General features: G+C 42.7%; 1 protein-coding gene across 1 annotated transcript in view; it reads left to right on the plus strand.

Annotated features, from left to right (window-relative positions):
• loxl2a (lysyl oxidase-like 2a) overlaps nt 1-16,168 on the plus strand; it is a 30,012-nt gene that overhangs the window by 10,429 nt on the left and 3,415 nt on the right. The window contains exons 4-13 of the mRNA XM_069679059.1: nt 3,747-3,955; nt 7,475-7,691; nt 8,766-8,949; nt 11,014-11,165; nt 11,248-11,415; nt 14,429-14,594; nt 14,716-14,956; nt 15,231-15,346; nt 15,474-15,610; nt 16,007-16,118. Coding sequence (XP_069535160.1) covers nt 3,747-3,955; nt 7,475-7,691; nt 8,766-8,949; nt 11,014-11,165; nt 11,248-11,415; nt 14,429-14,594; nt 14,716-14,956; nt 15,231-15,346; nt 15,474-15,610; nt 16,007-16,118 — 1,702 coding nt within the window. The remainder of the gene's footprint in view (nt 1-3,746; nt 3,956-7,474; nt 7,692-8,765; nt 8,950-11,013; nt 11,166-11,247; nt 11,416-14,428; nt 14,595-14,715; nt 14,957-15,230; nt 15,347-15,473; nt 15,611-16,006; nt 16,119-16,168) is intronic.

The following is a 16,168-nucleotide window of genomic DNA, read 5'->3' on the forward strand; positions in this document are numbered from 1 at the left end:
TTAGATGGAGCTCGGCTGCTTCTAGTCTTTATGCTAAAACTGTATGCTGAATTGGCTCATCAAACCCTCACCAAGTAACCTCACCTTTAACCCTTATGTGTCAGTAGGGATGTTTTTGTCCGCTAACAGTCTGAGAGGAGCTTGTTGTTAGGGGTTAGCTCCATGTGAGACAACGTGAAGCTAGACTAATGCTGTAGACCTTTATCTGCTTTGGTTTATAAAAGCTGTTATACTGAGCTATGAGTCAATTTATACATTTAAAGTCATATAGTAATAGTTAATAATAATTCTCAAATATGATCAATATATGTTGAGTACAATCCATCCAACCAGGTTCAAACATCAGAAATATAGTTTAAGCTTCACATTGTATTTAAGTCCAGTTTTAGATGAGCTTTGTGTTGGGCATGCGTCTAGTCTACCTATTATAATGATTTTTTATTCCTTTTCACTGCCATGATGGTAGCAGTAGACTGGCTGATAGATATTCCAGATACAACACACACACACACACACACACACACACACACAAACTTCCAAAGTCAAGTTGAGCAAACGTGGGGCCAGTGAGGTAGAAAGTGGGGTGGAGCAGATGTGAAAGTCATTTCAAAGAGCCTGGCTGTTCTCCTGCTTTTCATCTAAACTGTGGAGTGATTATCATCATAGTGGCCATGTTCTCTAAGGTGGGGCGGGGGTAGGTAGGTGGGTGGGTGGGGGGGAGGCACGTGCAGATAAACGTGCGGCGTGGCTGGAAGGCTGAATAAAGCGGAAGAAATGCACAGTAGTGGAAGCATTAGTCAGACACTGGCTAGACCACAGGCTCATGTTCACACATCGACTGAGTGAGGGGACACAGGCAGAAAAACACGTCTGCTCTCCATTTGGAAAAAGTTCAGTAATGGTCAAAGCTCACTTCACACACTGGGAATAAATACAGTTAAATACAGAGTGTTTTCTTTTTTTAAGTCACCACAAGCAGAGAATGTGGGACTCTATTTAAACTACATTTACAACATTTATTTTCTTAAATAGGTAATGCGTGAGTAATGTGTGTAGTGTGGCTTTTTTCTTAATCCAGTATTCCCAACACACCCAGTCATGCTGTAGTCATCATTTAAACATTAATATTGGCCTTTAGGACGAACGAATCATTAAAGTACCACACTCAGGGAGTGACTGTAAGATGAGGCAACCTCATAGAAATGTTAGCGTAGCTTAGCTTGGACTAGAAACAGAGGGATACAACCTGGCAGCAAACTGTTTTTGCTCTTTGGTTTAATTTAACAAACAAGATATGATGTTTAGACACCATCAGAGGTGCAGATAGAAGGATTTTGTTAGCTTTGTAGCGACCCAAGCTAGCAGTTTGTCCCTTTTTCCAGCCGTTGTGCTAAGCTAAGCTAACTTGCCGCCATTGGTTGCTTCATATGTTCGGATTAGAAAGTGAATCAAATCTTGCCATGAAACTCTCGAAAATGTTGAACTATTTCAGAAATAATTTATTTTTTTAAATGTAAAATGTTTTCTAAATTAATAACATTACATTTTCGTTTTTAGTCCTAGAAGGTGAAAATAACCATCATGTCTTCATGTTCTTTGTGCTGTCGAGTGACTTTACAGCCTTTTTCCACTAAGAGAGCTAAAAATGTGACCAGAGAGGAGATCTGGGCCTCTGCCAAGCAGGATTATGCTGAATTTATGTCTGGAGGTCCGGGTTTGGGGAGGAGGAACCGTCTGGACTGATCCCAGCTGTGGGTGTGTGTGTGTGTGTGTGTCCTCCTCCCTCACGTCTCACACGTTCAGACGGCCAGTTTCCTCTGTCGGAGCCAAATGTAACACTGGTCAGATGCTTCTCAGTGCCCCATTTCAAGCTCACCTCGTGCCCTCTGTCCTGTTTGGCACTTTTGTTTTTGCACCTGGCTCCACTTTGACGACTCACGTTTTCCATTTGGTTTCATGCTTTGTATCAGTGTCGCCGTGTAGTGTTTGGTTTTCATGTTTGCCTTGTTAGTTTTTGTAGTTACATGTTTTAATTAGCCTCATGTTTTTAATCTGTAATCGATCATGTCTACGTCGCTCTCATCTTGTATTAGTATTGAAGCAGAGTGAACCTGATGCACTAAGAGTGGTGAGGTTTTATTTGAGTGCACGAGATCCCTGATCACGATCACGTCTCCTCACCTTCTCCTCCTGCCAAACGCAGACGGAAAACACTCTGTCATGCTATGGCCTGCAGGAATCTGTTCATGAAAGAGTGGTTCTTACCCGCTCTAACCGCTGCGGTCGGTGGGAGGACCGGGGTCACTGTAGAAACAGTCTGACTTAGTCTTGGCTCCTCCTGTATTACAGACTTCTGTGTGTAGAGACCCTGAAGCCTTGAACATTCCCTCAGGCTGACGCCATGTCAGGAAACCACCCTGCGGGCAAACGTTTAATATTTCTGCCTGGTTGTAGGTTTTTTTTCCTGCAGTGGTAAAGAAGCCGGCTGTGTCAGCATTTGCATTCCACAGAGCAGCTCAGAGTTTTGGCTCTTTCTGGCTCCCACAGTTCAACCTCGCACCCAGCCAGGAGCAAACTGCATAACTCGGCTCAGGGAGGGAAATGAACAATGGCAGAGTTATGAGGTAGTTGTTTTCCCATAAATCTGTGGGGGTCAAAGGTTGCCATTCCTTCCTGATTTAGGGGTCTTCAGGACACGTGATAGCCTACTAACTGTGGCTGGTGACCCCCGGTCGGACCAACTGGCTTTATGGTCTTTTATATTAGACTGTAGACCACCCGCAAACTCTCCTAACATGAACTCTGACTAGAGCTGCTGTCTGCAAAGGCTTGATTTACAGTTTCAATTTAATGAATAATGTAATTAAGTAATTTCCTGCTGGGTCACACATTTCTTCAACACTTCCGTGCAGGGAGAAGACACGTATTTCTCTTTTTGGGCTTCAGCTTTGCAGCTCAATGTCAAAGTTGCAACAAAGACATTGATATGTTTCACATCATATATGATATATACTTTTCATCACTCCCTGCAGACCCTTTAATCTCAACTTTAAACTCTGAAGATGCAACAAAAATAGCGGATAAATTCCAGACATTCATGCGTCCTCCTAAGGCCGCTCAGAAACACTTCAACAAGTTTAAACAAAGATTTTCATCTGCAGATTTTTCCAACTTTTTCTTCATGTATTTTCAAACATATGCGCAAAATGTGCAGTCTCTGAACGGCCACTTTTTTTTTCCGAAACACGTTTGCATTCCTTCGCAGTACGGACCTCGTTTATGACTCATTGGCTGTACGGTATTTACAATAAATCAAGTGGGACTGAACACGTGAAGTCTTCAGTGCAAATAAAACCGACATCCTCTAAATAACATTCCTGTCTTTGAGATGGCTCACAATTCACTCACATCATGTTTGCCTTTTATAAAACGGTGTTTGTAAAGCAGTGACTCCATGTCCGTGTGGTTTATGTGTATCACTGCACGTTTATGGAAACCTGATTGGGAGGGAAATGAATGATTCACCAGATTTATGGTAATTCATCCTGCAGGGGCCTCGAATGTTTGCACCGAACTAGATGTTAATTCATGTGTGTAAGTCTTTTACTGATGCTTGTATCTGATGTCTCTTAAACCTTTAAATAATGGAATAACAGTCTTTTAGTTTTTTTCACTACAGTTATTTTCAGATGGACCTATGTTATCTGTCAGAGGTCTTATTTTTTCTACATTATCTGTCTGTTCAGGCTCTGACGGTGCAGGTGGAGGAGGTGCGGATCAGGGCCACTTACTCTCACAGGAAGAGGATTCCCATCACCGACGGCTTCTTGGAGGTGAAAGACGGAGGCAAGTGGAGACAGATCTGCAACGAGGGGTGGACGGAGATGAACAGCAGGGTCATCTGTGGCATGCACGGCTTCCCCGGGGAGAAACGCTTGAATACCCGACCCTACAAGTGAGTAATGGTGCCGGGGGCCAGCAGGAGGTTTTCAATGTGGCCAGTTAGATGTAATGAAAGTTTTCACATGAGTTTAACTCGTACACAAACAAACAGCTCTTAGTTCAGTTGATAACAGGTTAGATAATTGTAATATTGTAGTGCTGCATACTTATTGAATCATGTGTGAAAAAAGTACAACTCACATTCCTGTACAACAGTTTTTGACTTAGAAATATTGCATTTGTTGGAGGGTACATTTTTTTAGGTGGTTATATTTAGTCTGGGTCCATTTAGGAATGTTGTGCCGAAACATACTGATGTTAGGAGAGATTACGTAACCATGCTTGTTTACACTGGTCATCACTCAACCCGTCATCCATCCTGCACACTGAGATTAAGCAGACTGGAGCCCAGAGATTCTTGACAAGAAGCCAAACACAGCCGGAGGAAGTTTTAGAGGAGGATGAAGGATGGGTCTTTCTGGGAAACGACAGAGCGCAGAACACGGTGAAACAGTGGCTCTTTTGGCTGCAGCTAATAGTTTCCCTCTGAGTGTTAACACGCTGTGCTTTTTGAATGTCATAGTCAAAATGAAGCCCAATACAAAGCCAACTATTGAAGAGAACACTTGTCCCTTTAATTTTTATCTGCTAACATGAAAAAAAGACGGCCAGTTTCCTCTTTAAACAGATGCTGAATTCACATGAGAACAACTCTCAAACATTCTGATCTGGTTACTGAGAAAAACATGTTTAACTCTTACAAAGCTCAGCCTGAAGTTTCAATCCAATTTGTTTTTTAATTTAAAGATTGTGTTTTTGGCTTTTGCCTTTATTTGGCAGGACAGTGTGTAGAGTCGTAAATGTAGGAAGAGAGAGTGGGGGATGATATGAATTAACAGCTGAGGGTCAGAGTCATACTGCGTCAAGGAATGTGCCTCTGTACATGGGGGCACCCGCCTTAACCATTGAGCTCAACCAGCACCCAAGAATCAAACTTCTTTCATTAGTTATTGATTATTCTGCCAATTATTAAAAAAAATATTCAATTAATATTAAAGATTGTGGAAAATGTAGATCCAAAAGTCCATCCATCCATCCATCCATCCGGGGTCGGGTTGCGGTGGCAGCAGGCTCAGCAAGGTGACCCAGACGTCCCTCTCCTCAGCACCGTTTTTCAGCTCCTCCTGGGAGACCCCGAGGCATTCCCAGGGCAGACAGGATAAAAAATTCCCTCCAGCGAGCTCTGGGTCTGCCCTGGGGTCTCCTCCCACTTGGAAGTGCCCGGAAAACCTCCAAAGGGAGGCGCCCAGGAGGCATCCTAAACAGATGCCCAAACCACCTCAACTGGCTCCTTTCGATGCGAAGGAGTAGCGGCTCTACTCTGAGCTCCCTCCGGATGTCCGAGCTCCTTACCCTATCTCTAAGGCTGAGCACAGACCCTCCAAAGGAAACTCATTTCGGCCGCTAGTATCCGCGATCTCATTCTTTCCAAAAGTGTTGTTTTCAAATTGCTTCTTTTGTCCAACAAACTAAAGACTCCTTTTGGATTCTTGAACCAGCAAATGTTTGATATTTTTGCTTGGATAAACGACTGAAACAACAATTTAATCATGAAAATAGTTGTCAAATAATTTAATTTTCATCAACTAATCAATTAACTGAACTGAACTAACCATTACAGCTCTATTTGGTCAGTTTGTTGTTTAGTGAACAGATACAGCAGTTTATGTAAGTTCATTATGCACATCCAGTCACTGTTGGTTTCCCCGAGCCACAAACCAACCACAGTCAAATCTGAACCGGAGACATTAGAAATACTTTTATTTGCAAACACTGTGAGTCAACAGCAGGATCCTTTAATGTGCCTGCACCTGGAGCTTCACATGAACGATTTAGGCTTTAAGCAGCGTGAAGATGAAGGCAAAAACGCTGGCTTTGATTAAAAATGGCTTTGATAGACATGATCTCATCTGATTTGATGCAAAGTGAACATGTGGATGTATTTTAACTGAAGGGATCAGACGCATCAAACCAGCAAAGAACACTGTTGATGTTTTTTGTTTATCACATTTATAAGCCTTTAATGTTGCTGTGATCTCACATGGTTCATTGTTTTACCGAGGGTAAAGATCTCATTGAGTGTTTTATCTGCAGACGTCTTTTCGACAAACTTTCCGACAAAATTAAGCTCTCAATCAAATCTGGCATCTCGTCAAATTTCATCGGCCGCAACTTGTTCTTGTTTTCGAGCTGTCTCAGAGCTACGCTGTGTTTACAGCATCTGGATGAGCTGCATGAAGGGCTGTAAATGTAGCTCATGCTGGTTTCATTTCATGGTCTGCTTCTTCTGAGACCTGAACCTGCTACAAGCCTTGCCGTTGTTGGGGTCTTCAATGACCCCTAGTTGATGACTTTCATTGAAGTATGGGGGGTCATGGGAATGTGAAGGTATTCTCACAACAATTACCCCCATTGTGCGTCACAGAATAGGACGGGCATTGTTTCTCAGACTAAATGACTATAGCTACCGCTTCCTATAGAACAGCTGCTTAAAGAGGGGGTATTATGCTGTTTCACACTTTAATGTATTTAATGTTACAATGTTGGGTGTCCAGACTAAACATGGGTGAAGTTTCAGATCTGTAGGTAAAAGTATGTTGGAGTAATCCCCAGGCTTCTCAGCTCAGTCTGCAGGGTGCTGTGAACGCCAAGTTTTTTAAACAGTTTTTTCTACACGCTGCACTTTGTGACGTCACAAAAGTGGGCTTGTAGGGGCGGGGTTTCTTAAAGGGACAGAGCTGACCGAGTTGTTTCAGGCAGAGGCTGGGGGCCTGCACAGAGCGCCAGTGTGTGAAACATGAGTTTTTTTAACTGTAAATTATTTGATGCTACTCCACAGGTATCACAGAGGGAAATGTGAACCTTGAAATTAGCACTATACCCACTTTTAATATGTCAAAGCAGTGTGAGAAACAGTGGTGAAATACTGTATTTCTTGTGCACTTCTACATGAAGGAAGCGATACTGTAGGCTGACATAATGATGCTGTTTATTGCTTACCAATTTTTAGATGTTTAAGATGTTTTTATGTACCTGCAATTGTTGTATTGTACAAAAATATTCATTTAAACTTACTTAATATATATAAAGTGCTTCATATCAATAACCATCCACTGACATCTGTAAAGTTAAAGTGAAACGTAGCCTAAGGGTTTGATGTCAAAGCCTCTCATCAGCACTTGAACGCACCAAGTGGAACACTTCAGAATAATACACGTATGCAGCTGCATGTCCATGATGACATTACATAAGATTAAAAAAAAAGACCAAGATGATACATGTTCACCGTGATGGATTTTCTCTCTGAAGCAACTTTCCAGTCTGCAGGTTTTGGCTTGAACTGATACACATGTATTTAAAAAGGCTGGAAAAATGTCCATCATTCATTAACCCTTTAACACAGACTTTGTAATAGCAGTGACAAACTAAAAAAAAGGATGTATTTGTAATGTTTTGTACTGTTCCTTCGCAGATTGTTGGCCAAGCGTCGTAAGAAGAACTACTGGGGATTCTCTGTCAACTGCACGGGCAACGAGGCCGACCTGTCTGACTGCAAGCTGGGCCGAGAGATTGAGCTGAAGGGGAACCTCACCTGTGAGCAAGGCATGCCTGTGGTGATCAGCTGTGTGCCTGGACGTGCCTTTGCTCCCAGTGTCAGTGCCGGCTTTAGGAAGGCCTACAGGGTAGAGGTAGGTCAGATTATGCAAAACAAAACCAAACCAACAGCCTTTTGTCTGGTCAAGTTCAAAGAAGAGGATTAAGGTGAATTATTGCATTGGATTTGGTGATTTTGTTAGACTGAACGGAATCAGATGCTAGAGTGTTTTTACTCAGGGAAAAGGCAAACATTGATTATGTTAACTGTAGTTCCTTCTCAAATCAAAGTGTTACCTTGTGGGAAAACAACAGTAAACTAAACAACATTCACCAGACTGCCCCACACCTTTTATGGTGCCATATGGCGGGCGTTAGTTTCACACACTGCAGATGTTTGTAACATTTCTTGCATACCTTCTTGAAGATAACTTCTGATTTTCTCTAAAGAAAAACCTGCTTTTGGTTTTAAAGGGCAGATTTCAATGTCCAAATCTGTTTATGGTCTAGATGTTGCTGCATTATTATCACATTATAAGAACCACAACATTTAATCTTTAATGTAGAGTCAGCACATGATACTGTATCCTGTAATCAATTGTTGATTTGAGTCCAGCACTGGCTGCATTATAATGTTGCCTGCTTATTAATCCAGGGGCTCTGTAGACAAGCATCTGGAAACGTTTGAATGGATGAATGCTAAACATCTGTCATGTATACAATCAAAGTATCATGTTCCCACTTTGTGTTTATTGTTTTTTTATTAAGTTGTTACCACAGTAACACCTATTTACTATCTAGCCAGCAAAACATGGAACAATTGTGATCCAACAAAGACCAAATAAAGTCAGAAAAGACTCAAGTTAATACATTTTTATACTTCCAGCTTTATACCTTTAATTCATTAGTGAGCATGCTGCCAGCTTTTACATTGATCTTTAGCATTTTCAGGAGATGACTGATGGAAGAATATTGTACATATTTCACTGAAGCTGTTGAAGCTTGCACCATAACTAGTCTTGTTTCTGCTTATTGTACTTATGTCCTCTTTCAAAGGTTCCCAAACCAAAGTAACAGCTTCATTAAAACGTCTCTGTAGATTTAAGTCATTAAAACTGTTTTCTGTGACGTCTTCACTAACTTTAGTTGTTCTTTGACTGTTTCCGTAGCAACCCTTGGTGCGTCTCAGAGGCGGAGCTATGATTGGCGAGGGCCGAGTGGAGGTGTTGAAGAACGGGGAGTGGGGGACGGTGTGTGACGACAACTGGAACATTCGATCTGCCACCGTGGTGTGTCGAGAGCTCGGGTTCGGGAGCGCCAAAGAGGCCTTGAATGGTGCCCGACTGGGACAAGGTATGAGCTGCAGAGTAGTGCCCATCCATACAACATGGTACCATCGTATAAAGTCATTTATATGGCAATTTAATTAACTAATTTCTAATATAAGTAACTCAATATTATTTAGCTCTAGCAAACCCACTTTACAAACTAAAAAAAGCATTGAATTAAGTAAAAACTTTTAAAGGGAGATGAAGTCATTTTTGGCTGACCTGTGAGGTTGACTGGGCTAAAGCTCCTTGCACAATTGCGAAAGAAATGTTTAAAGTTGTAATCTGGAAGATCTCTGTTTCGTTGTCTTTGGCGGCGCTTCTGCTGATTAACAGTAATTGTGGGAGCACACTTCCCAGATATCCAGACGTCCACGGTTGGCTCGGGTTGTAACTCTTGATTTTCCTCGCTGACGGTCGCTTTCCTTTTTTAGATTTAGACCCAGTCTTTAATTCTGCAAATGCAAAGGCTTTAATCAGTGGGCCATAGGCTCAATCACCATTGTGTCACCTCGTTCAGCTATAGATAGAGACTTAACAGACATTTATGTACATGAAAATCTTCAACATTATCACTTTAAGGTAAATCAGACACAGTTTCTCTTTAACATGGTTCACTACATCCTGAACAGAAATGTTGAATAAAACCAGCAGATGTGTAGTTATCAGATTTTTCAAATAGAGCCTCAACAATCCAGATTTGTTCCCATTAAAGATTAAATCATGTAGTTACTCTGTTGGCACAGCGCTGACTCCATACTCTGTAACATGGGAGACCATGCTATCCTTCAGTGATCATCTTTAGATTGTGTTGAACCTGACTGTTCACGTGTTTTTAGCTTTAGTCACATGTCACATTTACAGCACTTATCACTCAACAAAAGCCCAAGAACAACTCCTGCACATTCCCAGCTGTGAAAACGAAAGGTGCGGACTGAAACCAGCCACCTCCACCTCCACCTTATCTTTGGCCTCTGAATCACCGCCTGTTTTTGTCCACTTCAATCAGTCTAGACCTTAAGTCAGCATATAAAGACATGTGGGAATGTATGGAGCGGCACATTAATGTTAATACCCTGACCCTGATCCTGGATCTGTGAAACGTAATATACCACAGCGTTATGAGGATCATATGTGCGCTGGAACAGTTGTTCCTTCTTATTCTCACAGCGAAACACAAGAGCGCACAAAATGTTCCCGCAAAGAAAACAGCCTTTATGGGTTTCAGCAGAGGAATTCTTTGTTGGAGAGAGCACACGGTTATTTGAAGGATTTTCTTTATGCACTGACCACTGGTTTCTAAAACTGGTGTCACATACAGACTGTAGACTTCAAATAGATGTTTGTTTGAAGAAGTCAGTGAAGTGGAGTCGACAAGAATGTCAATTAAACTTAAATGGTGCTTTATGATCCCCGGATATGTATGGTTTGGTTTGTATTGTTGTAGTTTCCAGGCATAGCTCTTATACAATCCCAATTTTAGCTCCAGTCTTGTGTTACTCAATACATTTTTCTGTCATGCCTTTGATAAGTGAGATAATTATCTGTCTAATCATCTGTCAGAGCAGGAAACTGTGAGATCCAGAGCCCTGTTTTCTTCCTGTTGTCATTTTATTTTCCTCCACTTGCTGCCAGTCGGTCTCAGTCTCTGGCTGCAGTTTCAGAGCTAATATCACTGGAGACATTCCTCCTCAGTCACATGTGAATAAAGCCAGCATGGAGGGAATACTCACACATGTTATTGTGGAAACTCTGCAGCATTGAGATGACTTTTTTCTCTTTAAAAAGTAGATGCAGAGGGACTTTTCACTGTTTTACAAGCCTCAAGTGTCTCATATTAATTTGACATGGCTGCCTGCTTTGTGCTGTTGTTCCAGGAAACAGGACATCTTACATCTGTCTTGAGATGGACATGTTGTTCAGAGGAAACATGCAGACAAGCCAGGACACTGCTTTTGTACTCAGGAATAATCCTTCATGATGTTACTGTTCCACCTGTTTGTCTTTTTTTTGTTCAGGAGAAAGTTGAGTCATAAGTTGAACTGAATGACCGTTTTTCATGTGCCTGATTATGTTTGTTTCCCTGAAGGGATGGGACCGGTCCACATGAACGAGGTGCAGTGTTCTGGGTTTGAAAAGTCGCTGACAGAGTGCTACTTCAACCGTGAATCTTTGGGCTGCAGCCACGAGGAGGACGCAGCAGTCAGGTGCAACGTTCCTGCCATGGGCTTTAACAAAAGAGTGAGTAGCTTTGTTTATAATATAAAAAAATTAAGATTTGTTTACAGAACAGGAGGACACATCTGTCTTTCTCTATCTTTAGCTCCGGTTAAATGGAGGTCGTAATCCCTACGAGGGCCGAGTGGAGGTCCTGGCAGAGAAGAACGGCTCTCTGGCGTGGGGCACCGTGTGCAGCGACAGCTGGGGGACCATGGAGGCCATGGTGGTGTGCAGACAGCTTGGCTTGGGCTTCGCCAGCCACGCTTTCCAGGTAAGGGCATCGGAAGTAAATGTTTCTTACAACAGTCACTTCCAACAAATCAAGATGAGCTTATCTTTAGGGCACAGGCTTTAGGCTCTTTATCGTTACACTGGGTGTCCAAACTGGACTCTTTTATGCTAGCACTCCAGTTTATGCACAACAACGTAAAAAGGGGATATAAAAGGGTGAAACAGATATGTCACAAGAGGGCCAGAAGTATACATTATGTTTGTATATATAAGCTGTGCCTTCGAAAGAGGCAGTCCACGGAGGATACGTCATTCATTGCCTGTGTGGACCGCTAAGGCCGAACTGAATGAGACGGTCTGATCTACAGGCAATTTCCTGTTTGCGTCGCCAGCTGTTCCCACCTTTACCCTTGCCTCGACAAACGCTGCTAACATCGCGTTAATCTCTTATTTTAAAGATAATTTGTTTCAAGGTCCTCTTCATTTTATTACCAATGTGTATTGCTAGCTATTCAACTGAGTTGAAATCAAAAACTTTCACATTTAAAAGTGTCTTCCTCCATCTCATTTGAATTTGCACGCAATACATCTTGGGATACGTTGGGCCACGAAGGATACACCTGATGGATTCTTCGTGGCCCAGGAAACGGAGGACGCATTTGTCAGCCGTATCTAAAGGAGCTTTCGAATTGGGACAGCCTTCGACATGCCGCTGTGATGCAATCGACCTTCAAATTCGGCCTTTGAAGGCTGCAGCCCCTGAATGGGGACACAGTTAGTCTAACCTCAAGGTCCACTTAGTAGCTGTTTGAAGCACATATCCATTTTGAGAGTGTAGGAGATTAAACGCAGGTTACAGCCAAACTCAATGAGGAGCAAATAAAGCCACTTTTGCAGCTCTGCCGATTTTAATATCTGTGTCTTGTGTGTGTGTGTATAAGTGCCTACGTGCCAGTGGATGCCATTAACTCTCACTCTAATAAGCTTGAGCTTTATTGATCCTTGAAGGCAAAATAAGGATGTGGCTGTCTTAGAAACATCAAAAACACACAGTCGGTGCAGAAGGCAGGTCCGGGATGGTAAAAACCTATGACACAGATGAGCTTTAAACTCCTCAGCGGGAGTGATGGGGGAAGCCTTCCTCTGCTGTTTGAAGTTTAGTGGAGTTTTCCACCACTAAAGCCTGTGGTATGAGCTAGCTGCGCCCAATCCTGCGCTGCTTACGTTTACTTTCTGCTGTTTAAAGGAGACCCCTGTGTTCCCTTGATGTCATGAGGTGAGAGGCTGGTAAAGTTAAAGACCCCCCTCTTGTCATTCTTTATATATTCCTATTTTAAGACTTAAATTGGTGGTGTTTGAGGCTTTAGATGATATAGGAGTGGAAGTATGTGTGAATCATGATAACAGCAGGAGGTTTTATGAGTGGAACCTGGACGGGATCTGATGGAGGCTGTTTATCTCACCGAAGTGTGTTTGGGGCCGTTCTGTGCAAAGCTCTTCTAATGGAGCAACACGTAAACATGTCATTATGTGTTTGTGGTCACTGCTGGAGCGCTCACCCTTTAGTCAACTACAATTCAACATCATGTTTCCCTAAGCCACCGTGTAATAATGTGTCTACTTGTGACTACAAGTGTCTGTTTCGCTTTATAAAAAGAGTCTTCTGTGCCAACTCAAATAATCAGGTGATCATAGCGTAATAACACGTCCCTTTGTCACCACGTACTGTAAGTTACCATTACATGAAAGTTCGCATGTTAACAGCAGACTCGGGGGTGATAAACGTCTGCTCTCTGTTACCATAGCAGAGCGGGGTCTCGGCCCCTCCAGAGACTCTTTCCTGTCTGACTTTAATCACTTCTGCAGGCGAACCCCACCGCCAGATGGAACAAATGACACAGAGCTCGAGCTATACCACTGCACGTCTGTCCACCTCAGCCCACCCTCACGCTTCCCACATCCATATCCCTCAGCTCAATTTCTTTCTCATGAATCCCCCTCCGCATCCTGGGAAGATGACGGAAAGTGTGTTGTCACAGGTCATATCCCTGTGGTCTGCAAGACGCTGTAATAAGGACAGTGAGGACAACAGGGCACCTCCTGCTGTGTGTGTGTGTGTGTGTGTTGTGTGATGGTATCTCTGATTAGATTCGCCCGGCGGGATTTCTGGGATTAAACGTCTGCGAATTAAACCCAGTCGGAAAAATGTAGATAATGTTTCTGCTTGAAACGCTCCCACACAAATTTCCAAAACAGTTTGAGCACGAGATGTCTTTTTGATTCCAGTCAACTCTGGTTAACACGTTTGGACCTACATCACAGAACTTCAGATTAAGCTAATTAAGTTTATTGATTTAAAGGATAAGTTTGGCATTTTGGAGAGTAGACTTATTCCAAGTCAGGCGTGAAGATTGCTACTTCTCTCATTGCGATATGATAAAAATATAGAGCTACACAGAGTTATCAGTTAGCATAGCTTAGCATAACGACTGGAAATGGGAGGAATTAGCTAGTCTGGCTTTATATGAAGGTAACTAAATATTTATTTTATTACATTACAGTAGATGTAACAAATGAGACGTCTTAAATGTTAGGCTTAAGTGTTGGAAGGCAGATTTTCCTCTGTTTTCAGTCAGTATTCATAGCTAAGCTAACTGGCTGCTGGGTCTATATTTTCCATACAGACATGGAAGTGATATCAATCTTCTCATTTAACTACACTCGGCTTGGACTCGTCACTTGTCTGCCCTGGAGCCTTGGCTAGTCTTCAGTCCTGGAAGGAAAAACTGACATGACCTGGGAAAATCCCTGAACAATTAAAATAATGAAGACAGCGACAGACAGGCCCAGCATGGCCACACACCTGGAATATTTAATTATTAGGTCTATGCACTGAAGGGTCTCAGTAATGTAAAAACACTCATAAGACATGTGTGAAAGTAACACAGTAGTATCAGTTATTCCAGCAGCACTTTCCCTGTAACGTTACAGAGGCAGTGTGATGTTGTGCTTCAGCTGAGTGATGTCTGTGTCTTGTGTTTCTCTTTTATCAGGAGACCTGGTACTGGGAGGGAGATCCATCCGCTGATTCAATTATCTTGAGCGGCGTGAGATGTTCAGGAACTGAGCTGACTCTGGATCAGTGTCTACATCACGGGAAACACGTCGACTGCCCCAAAGGAGGAGGACGCTTTGCTGCTGGGGTCTCTTGCACTCAGGGTAAGAACGAGTGTGATACTAATACGCTTAGATTCAGAATCTCACAGGTTTTCATGACAGATTTGAAAATTTGCTGATACATGTTGTTCCTAACCACCGCGCTCCTTTATTGCCCTCTCAGCGGCACCAGACCTTGTCCTGAATGCTCAGGTTGTGGAGCAGACCACCTACCTTGAAGACAGGCCGATGTACGCGCTGCAGTGTGCCCAGGAGGAGCACTGTCTGTCAACCAGTGCTGACAAAGCAGACCCCAGCTCCTACCGGCGCCTCCTCCGCTTCTCCTCCCAGATCCACAACAACGGCCAGTCAGACTTCAGGCCGCGGGCTGCACACCACTCCTGGATTTGGCATGAGTGTCACAGGTGAGACCTCAATCAGACCTACTGTTTGTGGTTTACTGCTTTCATATAAACTGTATGAAATCTCCTCATGCTAATGCTAGCTAGCGATATTATTAATTTCTAATGGCTTACTTTTCTGAAACTTGTACATCTCACTGGCTTTCCCCTGTACTCTGCTGTAAGAGCTGTCTATAGACGGTCATGGATAACTGCACGTATGTGATTATGGAGCTTCTAAATATAGTTTTAAATATATAGGATGTTTGAACACTGTGTTTATCCTTGTCCAATCCAGACATTACCACAGCATGGAGGTTTTCACTCACTATGACCTGCTGAGTCTAAACGGCACCAAAGTAGCAGAGGGACACAAAGCCAGCTTCTGTCTGGAGGACACACAGTGTGACGAGGGTAAAAATAACTTCCTGGTTTGTCTGTAGATTTACTTTAACAGGTGGTGCTTTAACATGAGCTTCTTTATTAGAGTAAAAACACTATTATTAATCAATATATTCATGTTGTTGTATGTTGCTGACAGGTATCCAGAAGAGGTATGAATGTGCAAACTTCGGGGCACAGGGCATCACAGTTGGCTGCTGGGATACCTACAGGCACGACATTGACTGTCAGTGGATCGACGTCACAGACCTGAAGCCTGGGGACTACATCTTCCAGGTAAAACATTTCTTTTAAGTCTAGCCGTCTTAGATATACGACATCTGCTGCTGGAAAGATTGTCTCATCTCCAGCCAGCTAAGACTCACAGACCAAACAGAAACCTAAGGTTTCCACCTCTCTGCATCTGCTTGTGTTCAGCTTTCAGCCTAAGTACACTCCTATTGAGACATAAATAAGTGTGCAGGGGTTGTTAGAGGACACAGAACTTTCTCTGGCTGCTGCAGAAATTAACAAACTCCAGGTTGAGAGAAGAAACTCTGAATTCCTCCACTAGAAACTCATCTTTCTGAATCAGTTGCAGCATTTGAAACCCAAGTATTTCTATAACCTTGTGTATACATGAAAGGGGACGTTTCTTTCAGATGTTTAACTAACACTGGTTTTTGCTTCCAGGTTATGATAAACCCAAACTTTGAGGTTGCAGAATCAGATTACTCCAACAATTTAATGAAGTGCCGCTCCCGGTACGATGGACATCGGATATGGACGTACAACTGTCATATAGGTGAGACATTTTCCTTATAAGGATCATAATGCCCTCCACTTAATCTACAA

The sequence above is a fragment of the Semicossyphus pulcher genome, unplaced genomic scaffold (assembly GCF_022749685.1).
Source record: "Semicossyphus pulcher isolate SPU_LCO1_2020_fin unplaced genomic scaffold, fSemPul1.0.p SCAF_3, whole genome shotgun sequence".
Classification (NCBI taxonomy): Eukaryota; Metazoa; Chordata; class Actinopteri; order Labriformes; family Labridae; genus Semicossyphus; species Semicossyphus pulcher.